General features: G+C 33.9%; 1 protein-coding gene and 1 long non-coding RNA gene across 4 annotated transcripts in view; one reads left to right on the forward strand and one right to left on the reverse strand.

Moving 5' to 3' along the window:
- LOC140743328 (uncharacterized) overlaps nt 1–24,651 on the forward strand; it is a 231,818-nt gene that overhangs the window by 190,491 nt on the left and 16,676 nt on the right. Inside the window, exon 4 of the long non-coding RNA XR_012102452.1 lies at nt 13,582–13,614. This is a non-coding gene — a long non-coding RNA (uncharacterized LOC140743328). The remainder of the gene's footprint in view (nt 1–13,581; nt 13,615–24,651) is intronic.
- The window catches only part of BmMET2 (juvenile hormone resistence protein II), a 189,986-nt gene that overhangs the window by 14,037 nt on the left and 151,298 nt on the right, over nt 1–24,651 (reverse strand). For all 3 annotated transcript variants that reach the window (XM_073074497.1, XM_073074495.1, XM_073074496.1), the window contains 4 exons: nt 20,174–20,418; nt 3,418–4,567; nt 680–826; nt 12–82 (listed from right to left, as the gene is read on the reverse strand). In XM_073074497.1, the coding sequence (XP_072930598.1) occupies nt 12–82; nt 680–826; nt 3,418–4,567; nt 20,174–20,418 (1,613 nt within the window). The remainder of the gene's footprint in view (nt 1–11; nt 83–679; nt 827–3,417; nt 4,568–20,173; nt 20,419–24,651) is intronic.

Consider the following 24,651-nt stretch of genomic DNA (forward strand, 5'->3'; position numbering starts at 1 on the left):
TTAATATTTACCGCTATATCCTTCATGTAAAAATTGGGATCAAGGTTAACCTTTAAAGCCACGTGGAAGTTGCCGTCGAGCACTGTAAAAAATATCAATATATTAGTTTTGAGGTCATTGTTCGTCTGTGCATATAGGTATTATTATACGACATGTGGGTTCTGCCCACAAACAGTTTTGTTCTTTTTTTGTTATCGAGGGGGAAACCTTCAAAAGGTACCCGGTGCCGTGGGAGCGACACAGAGTTACGTGTCTTTTAGTCGCCTCTTACGATAGGCAGGGGATATCGTAGCCCTATTCTGGTCGCGGAACTAGAGGGACAACATAACTGTATTTGTTTATAGATACAGGTCTGTGATTCCGCCTTCCGTGTTACAATTACCTACTAACTTACTACTACCTTTTCCACACAGGTTTCACATGAAATCTGTAATCAACTCCAGATAAGATAAGATTAACACCGCTGCTATAAGGCGGAAATAGATCTTGTTGCTCCTAAATATTGCAAGTCAATTACCGTCAATAATGACTATTGTGAATTGGTTGGAAGTTCCTTGGTTGGGAATTGAACCCGAAACCCCTTGCATAATTATCGTAGACCATAACTTAGATTGCTATTTCTGCACAAAGAGATTTATAAGCAATGATAGGAGGCAAAAATAAATATCATGATACTTACGAGGGACATCGTTGTTCAGCCTTATTAATTCATCTTCCATTTCCGGAAGGGGAGGTTCTTCTTGACTTTCCAAATAATCTTGTATATCGACGTCTTCGTTCAATGTCGACGTCGTTATGGACGTCTCCTGGCTCACACTGGTCGAGCCTGCATAATTTTTTAAAATACATTTAGAAGAACCCGTTTTTTGTTCACGAGGGGAAAGCCTTCAGAATGTACCCGACGCCGTGGGAGCGACGCCGGGTTATGTGGGATTTTTACTGCACTAAAACCCCCCCGGTGGTCGTCCTTAGCGCTTGGTGGAGAACTCCGGGATCTCCGGCGGATCACAACCGCAGTCCTCCAAGCACAGTGCCCTATCAGGCCCTGCCCTGGGGGAAGCAATTTACGCTCTTCCCGCATTCCAGTACCCTTACCATGACTTTTTAAGTTTTGACAAATATGACTGTTTTGGTATTTGTTTACGTATTTGTCCATACAATTTCCAATCAGCGCCCTTAGCAGATTGTATCAGAACTATAGTGTCAGTAACGTAACATTAAATGTCTAAATTGACAAAATGGCGCTTTATGTTTTGTCTCTCTTTTTTGCAAACATGTGAGGTAGATAAAAAGACTTGAGCACTTACTTCTTGCTACGTTTATTCAGCCTAATGAAGCAAATGGAACAGACTAATGGATTGAGTAAACGTAACGTAAAATTGTGGGATGTTTTGAAAACTCATGGTAAGGGTACAGGTATTTACGACGGTATGCGACTACACCGTCGTCCTTCCCGGGGTCGCTTGCTGGACAGTTCAAGCTCCCACTCTAGCCGCCCGCAACCCTGGAGGCCCCCTTTTATTCGCCTCTTACGACAGGCAAGGGATACCGTAGTCTTATTCTTGTCCCGGGACTACAGGGACAAAGATTTGTAAGGTCCTGGCGGTATAATAGCGATGTAACATTTTAAATTATATGTACATGTAAATGACATTAAAATTGTTAGCATCATACTATACATTTATAAATCGATGTTTGTGGTTACTCGGACAAAGACTGGGTTTACATGACATAAGTTAAAGTTTCTATATTACCTCGTATTTACCAAACAGCTCGATTGATTTAGCTAGCTAAGGTCGGTACTATAACGGTTTATATTCGTTTTAAAAGCCATGTGTCCTTAGATAAGTGATAGTTATTGTTTTTGAAAAAAAAAACGAAATAGCGGATGGTTGCGATAAATAACTAAACCCAATAAATAACCAAACAGCAAATTACAAACTGTAATAAAACTAATGGGTTTCGCTTGCTAATAAACTTAATGCGGGAATTTAACTTATACTTTAAGCTCAAATATACGAGTAGTATGTTACACCGAGGTAGAGTACGAGTATACTTTTGTTCGCACTTAATTTTAATTTTGTTTTCTATTGACAATCTTGTTTCGGTTTTTTAGTGTTATTACTCTTAATTTTCTCCTAGTCAGATTTTGACATGTTTTTATATATTTTGGTACATAATCAAATTATATAGGTAGGTAAATTAAATAGTACATTAGATTTTGACTCAAACGGCAAATTGACAATGTAGCATCAGTATTGAAAGAAACTTGACATTGAATTTAAATGATATGAAAAATAACCTTTATTTAACTCGATTAGGAAAATTTAAATTTCGGAAGAACAAAACATCTCCTATCGAATGATATGGAATATTAGGCCACGGAAATTTGGTAATGCGTGAAATATTTAAATGAATATGCCAGCATAAGGTCAAAAATATGTATTTACTAAAAATGAACCTTTTCCTTTTTTGTTTGTCATTCATCATTACTTCGCAGAATTTGATCATTCTAGGAGACATTTTCCGATGGTGGAATAATATAGCACGAGTTTTTTTTTCCAAAATTAACTCGTTTGGTTTCCGGCCAGGGAAAGATTTTTTAAAATAGTAATGATTTTAGTTTTATGTTTTATCAAATATGGGCCTCGTAACTCCTTTCAGCATTTTTCGCTAAACCTAATAGATTCGGACATGGCCCTGAAGGCCCATTTGAAAAATTAACCTTGTATTACTATATAAGTATACTTAGAAAAACATTTCTACTGTCAATAATATTTTATATTTATGTACATGATGGGAGCAGCAACAAGTTATTGAGATTTGTATTAAGATAAAGGCCAATTACTTATGAAATAAAATAACAAAATTATAGTCCGCGCCAAACATCTAGTCCGCCCTGAATTTGTTGCGTGCAGGTGTAGTCAGAGAGCCAATGCGGTCGAACATAACTACAAGCATATTTATACTCCGTAGCAACAGTAAGGGCACGCTAACGCAGCTATGTACCCGTGGGCGAGATTGAGCGTGACCTACCTATGTAGCGCGCTTAAAACTGGTGCCTGGGGCTACACAATCTCTCGCATTCACCTAACCATATCTATTGTAACAGGTCCTATATTAGGTCATGCTCGTGACCTAGGATCTAGGTTTAGTCATCGGATGACTCAAATATCTATCCTTTGTTTAGATTTCACGTACAGGACGTTAAAGTAACAATATATTTGATATTGACATATTTTCTAGTACCTACATGTTGAACCATTTTATTAACTCTTATTAAAGGTTGAACAATTAGTAGAACCAAGAGGTATATACCCTTATTAAGTCGAAAAATGTGTAGATCTAATCTAAGATAAATTTTATGTTTATTTTATTCATCATTTGGAATCAAATAGTTCGATCAATAGATTGTACCTGTATAACTAGACTGCGAACTCGCTGAACCCACACTCGTACCCGGAGTTGTGTTAATTTCTTCCAATAGATTAGTATCCACGTGCAGTCTTGTCACTAAACACATGTCGCGGTCTATTGCGGGATCGAAGTTTTGATTTTCATTATTAGGAATGGACCATATTTCTTTAAATAAGTTGCTGGGTTCTGATGGAGAATATTGATGTGCGTTTATAGCTGGCATTGCTTGTTCTTGAAAATTGAAAACCGGCATTTCACCGGCATTTCGGGTGCTGGTCGAAGGCAGTGACCTTCCGTCAATATGCGTAGATGGGAATTGCGTTACATACCCAAAGTAGTTTTGTTGTTGGGGTGTTTCATTACTTATATTTGATTGAAGCATATAGAATGCCTGAGACGCCGTGGTAGGCATTCCAAAAGCCGTGCCTACATTCTGCGGATGTGCTGCGAACATCTGCGAACCTATTAATCCTCCTTGGTTGCTTTGCTGTTGCAGGAACGGTGACCCGTTCACATGTGAGCTTGTCGGTTGTTGGTAGTTGATAAGTCTACCGTACCCATCATATATCGCATATATTTGTGGTTGTGTGTAGTCGACTTGGATATACCTTGCATTTGCAAGGGACGTTTCAGCCGACTGCACAGTCGGCATGTAGGACTGTGTTGATGCTAGCATTGATTGTTGTGGTGGAGGAAGATTACAAGATTGTGATAGCCCATTATTTTGGGTATCATGTGATATTGTTTGGCAATTATTCGAATTAGATGATATCACGACTTTTTTTCCACTTGTCTCGCTCATAGAAAATGCACCAGGTCGTGAGTGATGAGTATTTTCCATGGTATTTTTATTTTCTATATTACTGGTATTATTTTTATTCGTAAGTTTGTCTTGATCATTCTTATTTTTCATTTTACGTATCCTTGGATAAAAAACATGTGTTATGTTTTTTATAGCATTGACAATGCGTTCCTTTTTCGGCGCGATAATGGAAATACGATGGCAGCCGTCACCAGAACCTGCTGAAGCTTTATCACCAAAGTCAGATGACTCAGGCGATGGTAAGTTTGTTACCAGATGAAGAATAACTTTTTCTAGCTGCCGCGGATCTTCTACAGGAATACTATTTTCTTCGTACGGCTCGCTACCCTAGAATTGAAAAGAAGATATTCTATTAATGCAGTATACTATTTTAACGAGCAATGTTTGTTTTTAAAGTTTGTATCAGTAAAGTATAATATCTGGCGATTAGGGCCTATTCTAACTAAAGAATTAATAGTCGTGAAGAACAAAGTCCGAATTATAAAAAGTTACATTTCAAAAATTATGTGCTTATTAGAAATTATCTTATTGTCACTCTAATTATTGATAAACGAAAACGTCACTAAGACACTTGGAAATTCCTGAGAGTTGTGTAAATACTACAAAAGGTGTGATGTATACCAATTCGGTCAGCGTTGTGGACTATGATATAAACACTTGTAATATGAAAGAAAACCTCTGCCTAGCAGTGGGGCGATAATGGGTTGATCATAATATATAATACTTCAAATCCATCATAATGCGTATCGTATGCAATTTAAGTAATACATAAATACAGTATAAGTCGAATGAATAGTATGCATTTCTCGGAACACATTCCGCTTACCCCATCCTGCTTATGGGGTGAGCGGGAAGCGGTGTTCTCCACCCCACCTCCGTATCACTGATGTTACGTTAACCTAACAGGTTGGGGCGTATTCAAAAGGGATGCACAACGTGTTGCTTCACTCTCAAAGGGGCGTTACCGAGTCCACGTGTATAGTTTGAGTCATTCAAGGATTGAACCATAAATGGCGGGCGATCTCATGTTGCTTCCCTCGCACTATATATATTTACAATAATTTACATCTTTGTGCCGCTATGTACCATAAATAGTGGAATAGACCTTTAAAAATGTATGCATCTTTTTTGGATGTCTGAGTAAATTTAATGAACAGATGAATTATATAACGGATTTTTACTAAGATTTTACATGGGACCATTCCCATGAAAATTCTTAATAACAATCCGTTGAAAATCTCCATAGATTTTGCATATATAAAACCATCTTTTTTTAAATCTTTTTTGTTTGTTCATTCAACACTTTATCATTCGAGACTTAAGAGATAGACTCTTAATATTTTATCAAAGTGTATATTGTTATATTGTCACAACAAAATTATTAGAAAACCGTTACTAATATTATAAATCCGAAAGTAACTCTGTCTGTCTGTCTGTCTGGTGGTCTCTTCTTCACGCCCAAACCACTGAACCAATTTTAATGAAATTTTGTACAAAGATAGTCTGAGACCCGAGAAAGGACAAAGGATAGTTTTTATCGCGGAAATCCCACGGGAACTAGGGATGGCGATCTAAGATCGATTAATCGGAGAATCGATCCTTTGGACCCAAAACATCGATTATTTTAATAATATTAGTAAGGATTGAATCGTAAACTATGCATTTGATCAAGTGATGTTCTTTAGCTTTTATGTATGTTAGTATGTTATATTATTTTCTTTTAAGCGCGGGCGAAGCCGCGGGCAAAACCTAGTAATCAAAATAAAGGGAAGTCTCTATTCTAGAATTTGGTCGATGATATAAATTGATCCCCCGTTCTCTTGAACCGTAATAGATAGACATAAAAAATGAAAATTTGCACACAGTAGGTACATACCTATCTACCTATGTATTACTCTTATCGTCATTGCACATATTAAAAATGGCAATTACTCGTATAAGGAGAGTTAGTGTAATTGTACAGCCGGTTCGTACCGATCATGTATTTCCCGTAAAATAGCAATTATTTCTAATATGACAATACGCAAGTATGCCTCCGTGTAGCCCCGCACCATTCCGCTATTTACAAACAGAATTGACTACGAACTGTTTGGGTGAGCAAAAATAAAGTTTTTTAAGTGATACTTCATATAAATATTCGTATTATTAACACGCTTTTATTAGCTTGGGTTATATCTATGTATATATGTATGTATGTAACGGAATTTTTGAGCTCAATTTTCACTAATTTCCACAACTCTGATTAATTTGAAGCTTTGCACACGTATCAAGGACCAACGACAATGCAATATTTTTCATTAACAGTTTCCCATTATCCTTATTAGATTAATTAATTCCCCAATTTATGAGTTTGTCACAGACTAAAAAACGAAAAATAAATAAAAGTAAGCTAATACTACACTTAGCTTAGCTTACATCATTTGCTTTCAGATTTAAGTTAGTTTTTTTTAATCTGACGGTGTATTAAGATTACACACACAAACACACAGTATTAAGATTAGGTCATGACGTTTAATTTTTATTCATTTGATATGGTTTGGTAAATCGTAACACACGTAGTTCGGTAAATTGTACCGATACGATTCAGTCACCTAAACAAAAGCAAGACAAACAATTCACAAATTTATTTTTTTAAATTTTACATGTCGGAGTATTACAAATATCAGTGGAATAAATGACCTAACTCCAAATAAGGAAACCAGCTGTATTCGAAGTATTCAACATTTTTTTTGAGAAATATCTTGACGTTAGAACATAACTAGCAGGTACCTACTGTTAGTTATTGATTTTGTTTTCTTTTTCAAACATGTTGATCTTGTGGGAAATAAATGTTTTTTTTAAGAATTTATATATTTACCTTTTATTCAGTTGTACGATTTAAATTACTAGTGGTACGATTAAACCGCCTCGTCGGCTAAATCCGCCGATCGAAGACCTCCGCGAAAATTGATTTTTAAGGATATTGCAACAAAGGTAGAGGACTGATTTTCCTTTATTAGGTAGCCAAGTTAAAAACTATATTTCAATTATTATTTCATGATTGTAAACCCCACAATTAAGTTACGACTTTCTGACATTACATTTAAAATATAACGTCAATTAGAGTGTTTTGATGTTGTTGACTTCAAAGTATTCTTATAAACAAAATAACAAATGTTAACGTCGTTAATACAAAGCTTGGATATTTACGATATCGCATTTTTAACCGACTTCAAAAAGGAGGTGGTTATCAATTCGGCCGGTATCTTTTTTTTATGTATGTACACGAATTACTTCGCCGTTAGTGGACCGATTTTAATAATTCTTTTTTTATTGTATAGAGACGAGTTGGAAGTTGGTCCCATTTAAATATGATGAGGATCAGAGCGGGTTCTGGAGACAAAATATGTAACTCCTCAACCGATGGGTATAATTGAGTTGTGTTTGAAGATATATGGTGTAGGTTCTAATGAAATTGCAAAGCCAGTTCATCATTGACTATTTAGTTAGGTTAGGTTAGAACATATAAGACAATATAAAACTAAGCGAGCAGGGCGCGGTAGCGCCCTGCGAGCGGGCGGTTCCAATCAATGTAAACTCAGACCTTACCTTCATTCATGATCACGTTTTTACAATTTTATATTGTATTAATATAAATGTTAGTATGTCATCAGTAAAAAGGGTAAAAAATCGGTCGGTCGGTAAAAAAGGGTCGGCGCTCATATTAGATACGCTGTTTACATCGTTATCCAACGAAATATATTGAGCGCCGACTTCAGAAATATGTCCTAAACCAACATTTATTTCAATTATTTTTTACTTTGTAGTGACATAGAAGTCGGTTGCATTTTTTTGTTAATTTTTTTTTTTATAATAGTGCTTTAAAATAATAAGTCACTCATTTGATTACTATAGTTCAAACACAGATGCAGTGGGGATGTCAAGTGGGGATGATATCATGGCGGCGCTCGAGTTAACAGAGAGCGGCATTCTGGTCGGAGACTTTAGCAAGATCAGTTTAATAACGGGGATATAGTTATAATACCTCTTATCACTAGTGTGTACTTACTTAGTTGTAATTGTAATATCGTTAGTTCGTACCGTATATGTGATTATATTTATACATGACTGCATTCAAGAAGACGTCAATTATACAAACTTTTAGAATAATTTATTCTGCGATTTTCTTAAAAAAGTATAGAAGGATCCAAGAAAGGGGAAAATAAATCAATTAACAAAAATATTATATCGCTATAGGTATATGCAAACGAGATTCGGAAAAAAGTTTTAGTTAACATTTGTATAATATTATGAGAAATCAACTTTAAAAGAAAAATCTAAAGGAATTTTATTCCTTTAAGTGTTCGGATGACAGGATATTTTTTTTTTTTATTTTAAAATTTATATTTAATAGCAAACTAAACTATTATAGTATAATAGTTAATGTTTATGCCAATGCCAATAAAGCCTCCATATCCTAAAAGGAGCTATGTTTGGGTTTAAATTTAAGCTATAAATAATAGTGGTACCTACAGTTCCGGAAATTACGACTTTTATTGTAAATTTATTGTTCTTTCAGGTTCTTTTTTCGTAATTTCTTAACTCATCTTTTTATTACATCTTATTTTACATGCATCATATTTTTACATAAAATGCAAATATTTTTTTTATTTGCGTTTTACTAAATGGATTACGTGTTAAAAATCAAGGACTCTATTTTCCAGAATTCGGACCCGTTCTTTCGCTATCTTATTTCAGATTATTGTTATTATAGAAAATATTTTTTGTTTATTTGTTGATAACCTTTGAGGGCGCTATAAAATTACCTTATAATAAGTCTACATAAACGTAGGCACTAACTATTTTTGTACATGTACAATATGTACATGTACTTATACTTATACAGCCATGAGTAATTTCAATACATGGAATTTTTTTTTATAAAACGCTGATAAGGATAATAACAAGAAAAAAGTTTGTCTGCTATGAAGAGGTATCTTAATTAAAGATAATACAACTTTAATAGAAATCTGACAAAAAGCCAAAAAAAAAAAAGAAAAAGTAAATAAAACTACAGAAACTGTTTCACGAACATTTTAAAATCAATAAAATAATCGTATTTAGTTAATAGATAACTATGCAGAAATCATATTTCATTCAGTCAAGCTAAGGGGGAAGGGGAGATGACACCCATTCTTCCTAGTCACCCTGCGCGCCCGCTTTCCTCACAACCCATTCCACTCTGCTGCCCCCACCTGCCCCCCCTCATTTTTATGTCCGCTCACAGGGAGACCCCATTCCACTGCACGCCCAGTCTGTTTGGGGCGTTGCTAAGTTCCATTGTGATAAGTATTCACTGGCGAATCCGTGGACTTAATACAAATCCAAAAACGTCTGAATCGAAAAACCGCATATGTGATGGAATGACATTTACTCGCCGATTTATAAAACTACGAAATTTCATTAATTCTTATAATCACTTGCGCGATACCTGATTTTACCCCTTCTTGAGGTATTTAATCTGCACATATTTTCTACAAATGGCGACTAATATGATTCTACTTCGACTTGTATGTTACGAACCCACAGATAGAATTATCAGTCTTGCCACTCTTGCCAAGTTTCAAACGCAAATATTAATGAAACATGAAAAATGATTTGCAAGCAACAAACGCCATAATGAGCAGAAATGTGCATCGGATCAGGAGGTACTATAATTTTTAACATAATATAACATAATGGGTTTCCATAAGACATTGCTTTTGCCCACTATAGATGGGGAGCCCAAGAGGGGATATGGGAGATACCTTATACCCTGTAGAGTATCTTAAACCATAAATGAGCTTTCTATGTCGACGAGTTTGAACAGGGGAGCCCGTCAGATTATTAAAAAAAATCGATCATTGGACATGCTCGAGCGCGTCAGATTAAGATATGGTAGGTTAATTACATGCTGAAAATGATAAATTTATAATAATCTGACGATTCGAGCGTGGCGTTAGGGAGTACTAGGGTCGCAAAATTGCAAAAAAAAATCGTTAGACGTTATCGAGCGCGGTCAATTTTTTTTATTATATAAATGAAATAATGCTAGAAAACGGGAAACATCATAATCTGCCGATTAGCACACTTCCAAGTAGTAAAGAAAAAGTAATATCATATAGATAACCTTTGCTTCATTCTAACGTTTAATCTACACAATCGTATAGATCCCAATGAGTTTGTACACATTTAGTATCGTGAGCTCCTCTACTACTATAACTACGAGAATATTCCACGCCCAAAGTATTAAGTGACGCTAAAAGTATGATCGATACATTAAGTAGGTACCTACCTGTCTACTCACAACATTTATAAGGCCTCCTCTTGCTTTTCCAATACCACTCAATAGTTAATCTTTTCCAATTACGGTATTTGCGTGATATTGCTACCATCTTTAAAAGAATTTTAGTCTATTTCAATACACCGCGCCCTAATAAGCTACGTCATAAAAAATAATTTATTAACTTTTGATCTTGCCTCAAAAACCCTTATGCAAAAGTTGATCGGTAAGACCCCAAATTGACGTCTCCCTTAATTTTTTTGTCATGGATTTCCATAGCAACTACATTATCAACCCATAACTATCTCACTGTCGGGCTGTGTGAGAAAGCATTAGTCCATAGTACACTGCACTGGCCCGGTTCACACACCTTTTAAAACTCTTAAAAGAACTGTTAAGAAGGAACAGAAATAAACGCCGGTTAAATCGTACCAGTCACGACATTCCTATTAAATTAGCAATTATTTCTAATATGACAATACGAAAATATGCAGTCCCGCAACATTCCGCTATTTGCCAATGGCATTTATTGCGAAGTGTTTGTACGAGCAAAAAAAATATTTTTTAGAGATATGAGTACTCCATCTAAATATTCGTGTTGTTTCGTAACCATATAACTTGTGATAAGGGTAAGCTAAAACTACACAACTCAAATTATTTGCCTTCAAATTTATGTTAGATTTTTTTAACATTGGCGGTGTGTCTAAGAGTTGCAGTTATGACTTATTTTTTATTTTTTTTAACAAATACAGTATGGTAAATCGTACAAAAAGTAATTCGGTAAATTGTACCAATACGATTTAGTCACCTAAACATGTGAAAAATTTACAAATAAGAAAAAAGGTTTTTTTTTGATATGACAAAGTACGGACTGTACGTACAAATATAAAAGAAAACCATACAAATAAAAGAAGTCCATAAAAATAGCTTTGTTTAAACCAAAGCTTCAAGATTACATCAAATAAATAAAATAAATATAGTTCAAAAAACTAAAACACACGCTTTTATGATAAAATCAACTAAAAAGTAGAAAATATTTTTAAATCTAAGAATCAATTAAGGAACAGTAAATATTATAATTGTGAAAAAAGCGTGGGGTGCTCCACTTATCAGGTTCGAAAAGCGCCCCATACTTTTTTTATTATATAGTTTAAGCTTAGTGCTCTTCATCAAAGAGCACTAAGCTTAATCTATACCTACATACTTAACCTTCTGCGGCTGAGGTGGTAGTCTGTCAGACACTGCTAACCGAAAAAATGTTGGTTCAAACCACTCTAGAAATGATTCTTAGAATTGTATAGAATTCTAAGAATATTTTTTTTATAATGTTGTTATAGCTTTCGAAAGTTTGTACTAGTATTTTTAAATATTGATTTTTTTTAATATTTACCAGAAAAATAGACAGATGACTGTTTCTACGTGAAAAATACGCAAATAAAAGCATGCCAGGCAAGTCTGAGATACAACTTTATACGTAGGAAACATGAAAACGGTATTGATATCTTACTCAGATTTTACATTAATGTCTTACTTTTGTAGGTTAGAAAAACAATAACATTTTTTATGTGTACTTACTTATTATTTAAAGCGGAAAATATGCTTTTTAGACGTGATGTTAAGTTAGACATGACCGCGTTCATGCCGAGTGGCGCGCTTTTTAAGACATTGTACAAAGCGATAAGTAGGAGATATCCGCATGTACGACACCTATTTCCTGTAATTGTTATACTTGTTCTCTTATACGAATGGTAAATCTAGTAAAATACATCATATTTCAAGAAAAATCTTATATAGGCATAAGCGTATGGACAATCTAAAGCCGAATATGCAATAAACAAAATTTGCAATTGTTGACATGTCGCTTTATACGTAGGGACCGTCGAAACATTGACACGAAAAAAATTACAATTTTTGTTTATATGTTTCAGTGTTTCATATGTATCTTATTTACACCTTATTTACAAAAAAAATACATTAATATATGTATCCGTGCTGGATGTGCTAAGTAAAGGGCTAGTTGGCGCTGTGTGTGTAAGGGTCAACATGTATTTTATTTTTATTTACTAAATCAGACTGTAGAGGAAAGTTTAATATTAATGTTCTTACAGACGAAGTAATTGAAGAATGGCCACGGTTAGAAGATGAGAAATAGTTTAACGATGATATAGAAATTGGGAAACTGATAGTAAGTTTCTAAAAACGAAGAAGAGAAAACCAAACCAAACCAGAAACCAGGAAGTAATAGAGGAATCTGAAAATGATTTACCCCCTAGTCTGCCTTAACTTGAGAGGCCACCAAGAAGAAAATTATGCAGCATTTGGACCAGCAGTCTACTTCAGGCTCAAAGACAAACAAGATTCTCCTTCTGTACATGTTAAGAAGCCAATAAGCCTTGAGTGTGCCTCGCAACTTTGCGAAGATTATAAATTTGATTTTTTTTAAAGGTCAAACTTGAGGCTAAATTGTACCTAAATAAACCGTGTGATTTTGATATATTTTCTTTTGTAGGTCTTAAATGATGTCATAATTAAAATCATAAAAGAAAATTTTAAGTTACTTTGACTATTTAAAAAATACATGGTGTTACTTATACCTAGTGTAAAAAATTGTTAAAATTCATATTTCAGTAAAAAATACGCAATAAATATTTAGATTTATTTATAAGCCTTCATATTTGATATTGCAAATGAACTAAGTATGTTTATGTCTATTTTATTGTATTTTTTGGCTTTATATAAATATATTAGAGATAGGCGTATTATATTATAACGTCTGTCGGACTACACCTCAGTGAAGTATTACCAAAAAAGTCACCTCAGTCGCAGAAGGTTAAGAATTTGAACCCTTGAAACATCCCATAAAATAGATAGATATCTTTTGTAATGTTTTTGTGTTTGCATGATTTACTTTGCATTAAAATACTTTCCTACAAAATTAGATATTACCTCTACTTATATTATTGAAAGACATAAAAAAATCATTCCCACAAAACAAGTAGGTATAAAAAAGCAGAAAATTAAAGCTACTCTTTTTTTTCAGATCACATCTTCATGGCTTCATGGGTGTCGTCAGGTAGGTAATTCAAATTGAAATAAATACGTGAAGCAAAAAACTTGGTACGTGTTTTTACGAAAATTACGCGGCCGGATGCGTATGAAATTCATACTCGTTTAGTGAATTTCTTATAGTTTATATACCGAAGAAGTGCAGAATGCTAATATTTTTTAAAATAATGCATAGCAATGCAAATGTACTTTACATTTAATCAATAAAATACGCATTACACATTAGTATGTGTAATTTATTAGTATGTTTATTTATTGCCGGTTTTCATCAGTATAATTAATCTTTAGCGATTGTTTCCTCTATAAGTCACTGAGTGAACAAACTAATGAACTTATTGATATATTTTGGCATTTCATACACACATATATATAATCAGTTTTCAGTCTCGCTTGACGATTGATATTGCAAATCTACCCTACGTCAGTAGGATAATATATCTATGCCATTTAGAAACTATGTAATAATATATATTTTATATTTTCTTATAAAACACATTGACATGAAGGAAAATGTAACATTAACATTGTTATATTTTATCATAAAAAACATTAACATTATACTATACAACCTACATGTATGCAAATTAAGCGAAGCTTACACATACTCTTTTGTTTATGGCTGTTTTGTTGTTTATTTCTGATAACAATTTTTATACAATTTTGGTCGAAGTTCGACCCCGGGCGACCACTAGTTTCTATAAAATTAAAAAAGTGTTTTGTGTTTGCGACTTACTAAATATGCCTCCTATAAGGCGGCGGATAAATTTAGGCAGGAGAACCCAAAATGCAACGAAATAAATTAATTATCAATCTAAATGTATTGCCGAGTAACGAGTAGCGTGAAGATCTTAATGAACGTGAAAGAATTCGGTTAAGACTGACCCATGAAGCGCGACATTCGACTAATAATGGTGTAAATTTGAATCGAGATGCTTTCTGTTACGATATATCAATTGATTACAGTGCCTACAACTGTGTTGCTATTAGACCTATGAACTCAGTTTGCCAATATTGTAAGGCATTGAAATGATGAAAGCAATTGATGATCGAAATGGTGGTTTATTTTTCCCGGATGCCCCCAGTGGAACTGGGAAGACATTCCTCATGTCTGTATGTAATTTTAGCTACTGTTCGTGTGAGATCCACCACTGCGGTTGCAGTTACTTCTTCTTGAATAGCAGCAACATTATTAGAAGGATGCCGCACGGCTTATTCAGTATTAAAATTGCCCTTAAATCTTAAAATTTTTGAACATCCAACATTGCAAAACACTTCGCAATGGCCAAAGTTTTGGAAGCATCAAAAATTATCATCTCGGACGAATGCACAATGGCGCACAAGCGCGCATTAGCAGCACTTAATCAAACGTTAAAAGATCTACGCAATGCTCAAGATGTTTTGGAGGTGCAAAGATTTTACTGTCTAGCGATTTCCGCCAAAGATTACCAGTAATTCCAAGATCAACTGCTGCCGATGAAATAAACGCTTGACTGAAATCGTCAAATCTATGGCGCTATGTGAAGAAACTTCAGCTGCCAACAAATATGAGAGTTGCATTGCAGAATGGTACATCTGCTGAAGACGTCTCTGAGCAATTACTGACTATCGGTAATGGTCGAGTTCCTGTCGACGAATCCAGCGGATTCATTTCATTTCCTCCAAATTTCTGTAACTTCGTCTCATTTTGGCAGCTAACAATAAAGATGTGGATGAGTTCAATTATGTAATTCAGGATGGAATCAATGGTACACTTCATTCGTTTAAATCCATTGATTGTGTAACAAATGAAGATGAAGGCACCAACTATCCCATAGAATATGCACATAAAATTTGGTATCAATTTTAAAATCATATATCTGCACATTAATTGTTAGGCGGATCGAAGTTCGCCGGGTAAGCTAGTAGTATATGAAAGTAAGACTTTACCTAAAAAAAGCCAAGCTTCACGCAATGTAGATTCTAAATTAATATACTCGTAATTATTTTACATCACTGACTTTATACTGAAGTTTCTGAGCCGTCGCTTTGGTGCCGTGGCGGGCGGAGCTTATTAACTAACAACAACTTTGCGGAAACTGAAGCTATCGCACATTCGCAACATTCTTAAGCCGTAAATTGATAATAAAAAGATGAACTACGTGAATTTTATTACAAAAAAACCATAGGCTTATAATTTTTTCGATAAGCTATATAGGTATCTATGCAAAATAAACAATTCACAATTTTAAAAGTTGTTTTTTAATACTCGCGCGTTTTAAATTCGCTCTGACTTATAAACTATTCAATTTTACTTCTTCATTTGTGAAATAAATTAAAACGCTCAAATACAACGTTTTATTTTTAGATTTTAGAATCACAAACGAAATTTTACTTTTGGCTCTCAATATTCTCATCATTTAAAAAAAAAATAAAGAATAAATAACAAATACATGTAAAAATAAAAGTTAAACTAAAAAAATAACCCTTACACAAAACTATTGCTAATAAAGTTGAAAAATTAGGTATACTTAATCGATAACTTACCTATTAAACACGGGTATCCAGAGCAAAACTATCACTGTTACACGCAAATCGTATCTTACTGAAAATGAAAGTTCGACTCCCTGCTGAAAGCGTAAGTGTTCACGGGGGAGCTGTTCCCGGCAAACTGACAGGAAGGGCTTGCGCGAGGCGACGACAGTCGACGCGACACGAAGCGGGGACGAGACGACGCCGTGATCCCTACCCTTCCCGATTATGCGTACCATACTACACACCCTTTGATGTCCGAATAGATTACTGTCTAATATTGGAAACCTAACTTAACTTGCTTGCAAATAAGATTCCCGTTTCCAGATCACATGCCTAATTTCCGGAGCGGTAAATCGATTTCCTACTGTCTAGCAATGTAGCGATTGGGGAAATAATTAAGGACATTAAAGGTCCGTAGGCAAATAGTTATTTAGACAGGTTAGTTATAATTATGTTTGTTATAATTGCACTCTTCATACTAATTTTTATTTAACAGTATTTTTTACGTCATCATTTTTGTTATCACGTTCATTTTTATTAAATTACTAGCTGACCCGGCAAACGTTGTGTTGCCATATAAATAAAAAAATGTTAAGACAGAACAATCCTTATCACTTAGGGGTATGAAAAATAGATAGTAGCCGATTCTCAGACCTACTGAATATGCATATAAAATTTGGTGAAAATCGGTAAAGCTGTTTCGGAGGAGTACGGTAACTAACATTGTGACACGAGAATTTTATATTAAATTATAATCTTAATTTTCCTATTTTTTAAATATAAATGAACTACTTTATAAGAAATATTTAACGTATTTACTTATTTATAATTTGATATTTTTTTATAAATTTTATATTTTGATTTTCTAAAATGTTATAATTGCTCAAACGTTTTAGATTATCAAAATTTTTAGTATTCTTCACTTATGTAAAGGAATATGCGATTAATTTTCTTGTATTTCTATGGTTTTAAGACAAGAAAAAATATTTGTATTATTTTAAATATGAAAATCTTTTGTTTTAATAAAATTGAGTTAGTAATTCTAGTATTCTACTACCACTTTAAGAAATATTTAGTGGTACCTCTTTGTCTGATTTCAAAATAATGCGTATTCCTTTGTCTTCGTACGAAACGTACTAACTAAAGACCTTCTCAGGCATCCTTACAACGAATGCCTGAGATGGAATGAAGAATCATAATTCCTAATAAATACTAATTCTTTATAAATACGTTTATAGTGTTATATTTCTGATGTTATGAATAATTTGCAAAGATTGCCCATCAAAAAATAAAATAAAATAAACGTGTGTCTTTGACGAATATATTTTGTAGTAGGCTATACAAAATTATTTAATCTCTGCAACATTTTAATTCCGTTTTTCGAATGAAAGGACCTTTCATTCCCAGCCTTTTCCTCACCATCAATCCTTACTGCTAAATTCGCGTTAAATCTATTAAGACGGTTGGAAGAATATACACACACCAGCAATTCAATGCCATATAGGTATGCGTTTTAAAAGAGACTTTATAACTTTAATGTTTTACTCTGAATTTAATTATTATTTTTATAACTTAAATTTTATTACAATTTAATTTCGAGACGATTCATTATGATTAATTGATTTATTTTCTAGTTTTTAGATCGATTAGCAATAAAAGCATGTTTTTTTATGTATTTTAAACTATTGTTTATTTGTTTCATTTTTTAGTCTGTAAGTAACTCATAATCTGGGGAATTAATTAATATAATAAGGATAATGGGAAACTGTTATCACATTATTGTATTACTAGGTTTTGCCCGCGGCTTCGCCCGCGTTTAAAAAAATATGACAATAATATGACATACTAACATACTTAAAACTGAAAATTCGTTCCTTCATTGGAATGACAGTGGTGCCATCTGGCGAAAATTGGTCGTACCAACTCTGAAACCTTCGTGGGCTCATAGACAACAACTTTGCTAAAGATCATCACTTGATCAACGATTCAATCCTTACTAACATCGATTAAAAACATCGAATTATCGATTTTTTGGTCCAAAAGATCGATTCTCCGATTAATCTATCTTAGATCGCTATCCCTAGTTCCCGTGGGATTTTCAGGATAAAAACTATCCTATGTCCTTTTTCGGGTCTCAGACTATCTTTGTACAAAATTTCATTAAAATCGGTTCAGTGGTTTAGGCGTGAAGAAGAGACAACCAGACAGACAGACAGACATACAGACAGACAGACAGACAGGCAGAGTTACTTTCGGATTTATAATATTAGTAAGGACTAGTAAGGATCATCGGTCCTTGATAAGTGTGCAAAGTTTAAAAATTATCATACTTCTAGAAATGGGTGAAAATTGAGCTCAAAGATTCCGTTACATAGGTACATGCAATACAAGCGTGTTATTAAGATTGTAAGTGCAAGCTTGTTGTAAATATATTTCTTTTATTTATTTACCTATTATTTTAAGTATTTCTTGTGTGATCACTAACATACGAGTAGGTACATGCATTGTGCAAATTTGAACAGTGAACGAAAAGTAACGGTTTCTTGTATGGTGACTCGCATTTATTTTGATGCTATTTTTATTTTTAGTTATTGTTGTTATAGCGGCCACCGTTATACATACATTACCTATATATAGACATACTCTGTGAAAATCCAAATATCTATTACGGTTCAAGATTTAAAGCTCTGTGACAAATTAACAAACGGAGAGAGAGACAGCGGCAATAGGGTTCCGTTTGGGTAAGGAGCTCTAAAACCACTTTTTAGAAAAGGTTTCAGTGTTAGATAATATAACATCTTTATGATAACTTTTTAATACTTGTGTTAAATTATGGTGCGTTGAATTGGAATACATATAAGACATCAAAATTCAAGCTTTGGTTAACTTCAATAGTGTTTGGTAGGTTAGTGGAACCTATAATGAGTATAACATTACCTAGATCCTCGTGATTTTTAAATAAAGTGTACAAACTGTATTTAGTTCTTCATCATGGGCCTATCTATAACTTGTAGGGGTATAATTGGTACTGGGATGCAAGGGGCTGATATTGAGTAGGTAGGTAAGTAGGTATATTATTGTTAATATTTAACGGAATATTAATAATAATTATAATAATAGTTCATCCAATGCACGATATTTATTATTTATTTTTTTAATAATCAGCACTGTCTTAGCAAATACCATAAACAAATTAATAATAGAAAGAATCAAACGAAACATAAAAGTGAAACGAAACAATTAAAACGATAGTAAATAAGCTATTATAATAAAATAGAAATTAAAATTTAACAAATTAAAAGTAATAATATATTTATGCAATTACATTGAGTTATTTACAGATTCATTTCACAATACAGCACAATACTCTGACAATGCTTCGTCTGCTTAAAAATTGCAGCGAGGAGCGCTGTCCAGAAGAACATTATAGTTTATTATGGTTTTCCAAGATTATTGTTAGCTTAGTTTAGTTCAGTTCAGTTCAGTTAATAAGAACTCTAGATAAACCTCCGCATCGTAAGTTAACGCCTACTATAACTCCTTACCTAAAGGTTGTCTGGAAGAGATCGCTGGTTAGCGATAAGACCGCCTTTTGTATTGTCTTTTAAATTAGTTATTTATTTTTTATATGTATCTTCTTTTATTGGGTACAATAAAGAGTATTGATTTAATTTGATTTGAAACGCCTGATAAAATTATAACAGCAACGAAACGCTTACAAGTAAGATTGCATTAACCAATTATCAGGGGCCTTTTGGTGTTGTCATTTTAAATACATTTGCTCAGTCGGAAATTTTAAAATAAATATTTTTATCTGAGAAATGTAACTAATTTTGTCATTTTTCCTCGAAGGAAATTTCTTTAACTTAGGTTTCTTATTTTTTAGATTTAATACTTTACGGGTACAAGTGCGACTATAGCTAAAGGTTGAATGTATAGATTCTACTACAAAATGTTATTTTTTAGTCAAGCACGTGTGTGGTCCAGTGAGCTATGAATTTATAAGTCACAAGTTTTTAAACGTTTAAAAAAATATATATAATTAAATCTCTTACCTCTCTGTCCGCCAACAGAGAATCCGGGCAGTTGTTCACCAAGATATTGAACCTCTTCTTCATTTGGTCAATAAAGAATTTTCCCTCTTCCTCCGAAACCACGGTGTTAGTGCAGACGAAGCTCTTGGCTATTTTGGAGTTCTCGTCCACGTCCAGCCGACCTCGGGTCCTCATGTAGACGAACTCGCCGTTCTTAGTCATCAGACGATAGCAGGACTCTCCAAATAGGCGGTGTTGTTCGTACACTGGTAAACAAAAACCATATTAGGTATTTGATGTTTGTGATACGAAAGAAAAATGATAAGACGTGCTCAGGCGCGGATAGAGGAATTCGTTAAGTTGAAAGCCAAGGAATTTATATTACTTACGAGGATTGTAATATCCTATGAAAGAAAGATATCTGTCTTATTTCGTAACAACGCTAAAAATAAGTCATAATTATATGATAATGTACGTGATGTCAAATCTAAATAGTAGCAATGAACGGCAACATAAAAATTGTAATATTTATTACTTAGTTAATCTGGGATAATGAAGTTAATATATCGCGAATCATCCCTTGGTACTCCATCCCTATATCCACGCCTGATCACGCTTTACACAATGCTTGTCTATGTGCTAATGTTTTTAAGCTCTCCTTGAAATGTCGATTAATGTTTTAAGTGCACGGGATCCCTAATTATTCGTAATACTTAAAAACAACAGTAAGATTTAAGTAGTATCTAAAGAAGCTGCGTTAAATTTTCAACATTTAATTTTTACACGTGTAGCTACGAATTGGGAAGTGTATATAGTCGATGTTTATCGAAATACTTTTAAAGTAAGAGAAATTTTAAGTTTTCAACGTTGACATGCCCTCCTACAGAGTAAGTACTTAAAAATAAAGTAGCTTAAGATATTTTCCGTCCATTTGAAAGAGCTTTTACAAATTGTGCACAAGCGCACAAATTCTAATATCTATTTTAATCTTGAGATAGGTATTTTGAAGGTAAATACACTATATTTGCACTATTTTAATCTTTCGTCCTTAGAAGCATCGCACCAAATACCATTTCATGCTAATCAGCTTAAGTACCTATTAATTTATAAAAAGACAAGCTCTAAATAAATTGATAAAACAAAGCGATATTGAAAAAAGACTTTGTTTTTCTTTCTCATTTTGTTTTGTTTTTCGAATGGAAAATGGAAAAAATCTATGGAAGGATTTTGTTTATAGTTACCTAATTAAGCCGATAACCCCGCGGCATTAACTTTCGATCTTTTTTTCTAAAATAAAAACGTAAAAAATTGATAGTTAATTGTATCAGGCGTTACTTTGCGGAAATCCATGCTATTAAGTTAAGATTAAAACTACTTCGCAACAATCCGCTACAAATATGTATGATGGTATATATTTTAAACCATGCAGTATGTACCACCCTCCCTCCCTCAAAGGATGCATGCAGATGCAAAAATTAAAAATATACACCACCATACATACCACCACCAACACGTGTTTCGCTCCAAAACGGAGCATCATCAGGGTAAGTTGACAACTTACCCTAAAAGTAGTAGTAGTAGTGAAGTAGTTTTAATCTTAACTTAGTAAAAAATTGAGTTGACATTTGCATTGCTAATTCGTAATTTATTAACAAAATCACTCTTAATTTAAGCCAACTTACTTACTAAAATAAGTGGTTGTTACAGAGATGTCAAAAAAAAAACGAAGACTTACGTATTAAGTCGAAGTGGCCACGGCCACCATAAGTGTGCCTTTCACCAGAGATGTGCAAGTTAGCCAGTAAAATGTGCTATGAAATACACGATTTGCGTGGTTGCTATTCTAACTTGAAGGTGGTAGAACCCTTTGCCGTTCGACTTCACCGGCACCATCCCCACACCTATTTCTGCCTAACAAAAGCAGTGTTAAGCACTGTATTATAAAAAAAAGAGTGTACAATATTGTCCCTTTTTTACCCCACTGCGATGGGTAACAATTTTCTGGGATCGCCATATCATTGACCAGAAAAACATTAAAAGTAAGTTAGCAACCGCATGTTTTCTTTTTATAATAATTACCAGTTGGGTATAGTTCTTTTATAGCACACACTGGCTCAATGCGAATTTAGACCACGTCACCAACGTTTGAGTGTGGTACTTTTACGAATTGACGTAAGGAATTACGAGTAACTTACAGTTTTCGTAGAGCCCGTAGCAATATGCTACGGCTACGAAGTCGACCGATTTCGTCAACTACCAGATATTGTCACTACGAATGAATAAAGACAGGTTTTTCATTTTTAACTTTAATATTACCAGCAAAAAGTGGAATGCAATCCTCGACGACTCATTACTGTCCCACTACTGGGCACGGGCCCCCTCTTAGAAATAGAAGAATTAGTTGCATGTTTCCTCATTATGTTATCCTCCATCATTAAAGCAAGTAGCAATTAAATTTATAATACGCACATACTTGAAAAATCAAAGGCACATGTCTGGACATTTGAACCTCGGATGCGTCGATCGAGAGGCCGAGATTCAGCCGCTAAGCCATCACTGGTTTTGATAGCCTGCACACGCAATAGTATGTCTCGATCATAATTTTTTTATTAGTTGTGTATGAAATTTAATTGTTTTCATTTAATGATGAGCATGGATCCCCCTTCTCGTTTCAAGTTTACTGTTACAAGTTTAGCCTTTTAAAGAAGAATGTACCTTTTGGTGCTACATGTCAGGTACCGCCATCGTCACTCTTATTTCTGTCTTATAATAGGAGTGTAAATTGATGCTATATTTGGATATGATAGGCTTGATAAAGTTTTTACTCCTGCACGAGTTTTTCAAACTTAGTACTTAAGCTACTACTAGCTACTCATCTTGATCGACCCCAGCTTAACCGTATTAAAGGTTGATTAAAGATGTGTATGTGCTGTAGTGACCTCTTACTATCATGTAAATTTATTTAAAAAATGGTAACCTATGTCTTGTGTGTAAAGGTAAGAAAGACATTTTCATATTCAATTAATTATGATTATAATTCAAACCCAAACGTTCCACAATTTTTGGATTGATTATTGGGTACAAAAGATATGACAAACATACTATCTATTTTAACCACCGTTAACCATGTGTTGCTTATAAAATATATTCGGGTCGTTTTTACTCAGACGATTAAATTTTACTTAATCGTCTGATTCGTAGATACCTATGTATCTATATCGTAACTTAAACAAGGCAAATAAAATATTTTATTATTTTTATTCTTTTTTTTCAAATACGCTGAAAATAAATTCAGCTTTGTCTGAACATTCCTAATTTAAAAAAATATTCGTTATCATCATCATCGACTCGTTACTCTACCATTGCTGGACACGGGTTGCCACTTTGGTCTTCGAAAATTCATACACCTTTGAAAACTTTTTAACAAAACTCTCAAGTCTTCATGCGATGTTATTTTTACTGTTAAAATAAATTATAATGATATTTTTTTACGAACCCGTGATAGTCTATTGATTTAAAGTCGGCCTTTGAATCAGGGGCATCACGTTGTGAATACTAGTCACCTCTGATTTTTCGAAGGCACGGGCGTATTTTAAATTCATTATCATTTGTTATTAGGGTGAAAGAAAACACTATGAGAAAATTAATGATTTATTTAAAAAGGTTGGGAGTTATGGACAGTTGGCTATGTCTTAAACCACTTTCCTGGAGAGGAAAATCGTGCCTGACTTGTGGTATTATGGTGGGGTTTACAACGTTGCGTTATCATGATAAATCGGAGGTGCGTGGACTTCACGGCGCCAGACCCCTGACCTCCAGCGCCAGAATCTGAACTAAGACATAATTGCCTGCTAATAAACATAGTTTCTTAGCTCGTCATGAAATTCTGTCGCTGCTTGAAACAAGCCTCGTGTAAGCCATTAAGATGAACTCCAGAGTCAAGTTATCACTTGACTCTGCAGTTCATCTTAATCGACATATCTACTGTAATGAGGGAGCTGTCGTTATGCGAGATCCAGTGGAAAATTAGAAAGTGCTTATCTAAAGCAATAACAATTAATGTAATAAATTGTAATAGCCTGACAGAGTGGTAAACAACTGAGTCGGAGTCAGCAAATAGATACGTACAAGATGTTTACAAACATTTATCTTGATATTGCATATGAAAGGAAATTTTGTTGCAATGTATTTTTATCAATTAACGACTTCACGAGTGATTATATTAATTAATTCTGAAGGTGACACATTTACATTTCATGAACTGTGATACGCCGACTTTCAAATGACCGTAAACATGAAAGATCGTGGTGCATACATTGTAATTAATTGCATCATCAAAAACTTGCCCGTGCCGTACAGTAATATACGTACTATTGGTCAATTTTCCAAATACAAATTAAAAATAAATTTGTCAATTCGATCACAGAACACCAGTTCAACATCCTTTAAAAACATTTGGAATAAATTACAAGCAAGTCTAAATTCCCCAATTTGTTTTA

This window comes from Epargyreus clarus, unplaced genomic scaffold (genome assembly GCF_041222505.1).
Source record: "Epargyreus clarus isolate Ecla_fem2 unplaced genomic scaffold, WU_Ecla_fem_2.2 ptg000007l, whole genome shotgun sequence".
Taxonomy (NCBI): Eukaryota; Metazoa; Arthropoda; class Insecta; order Lepidoptera; family Hesperiidae; genus Epargyreus; species Epargyreus clarus.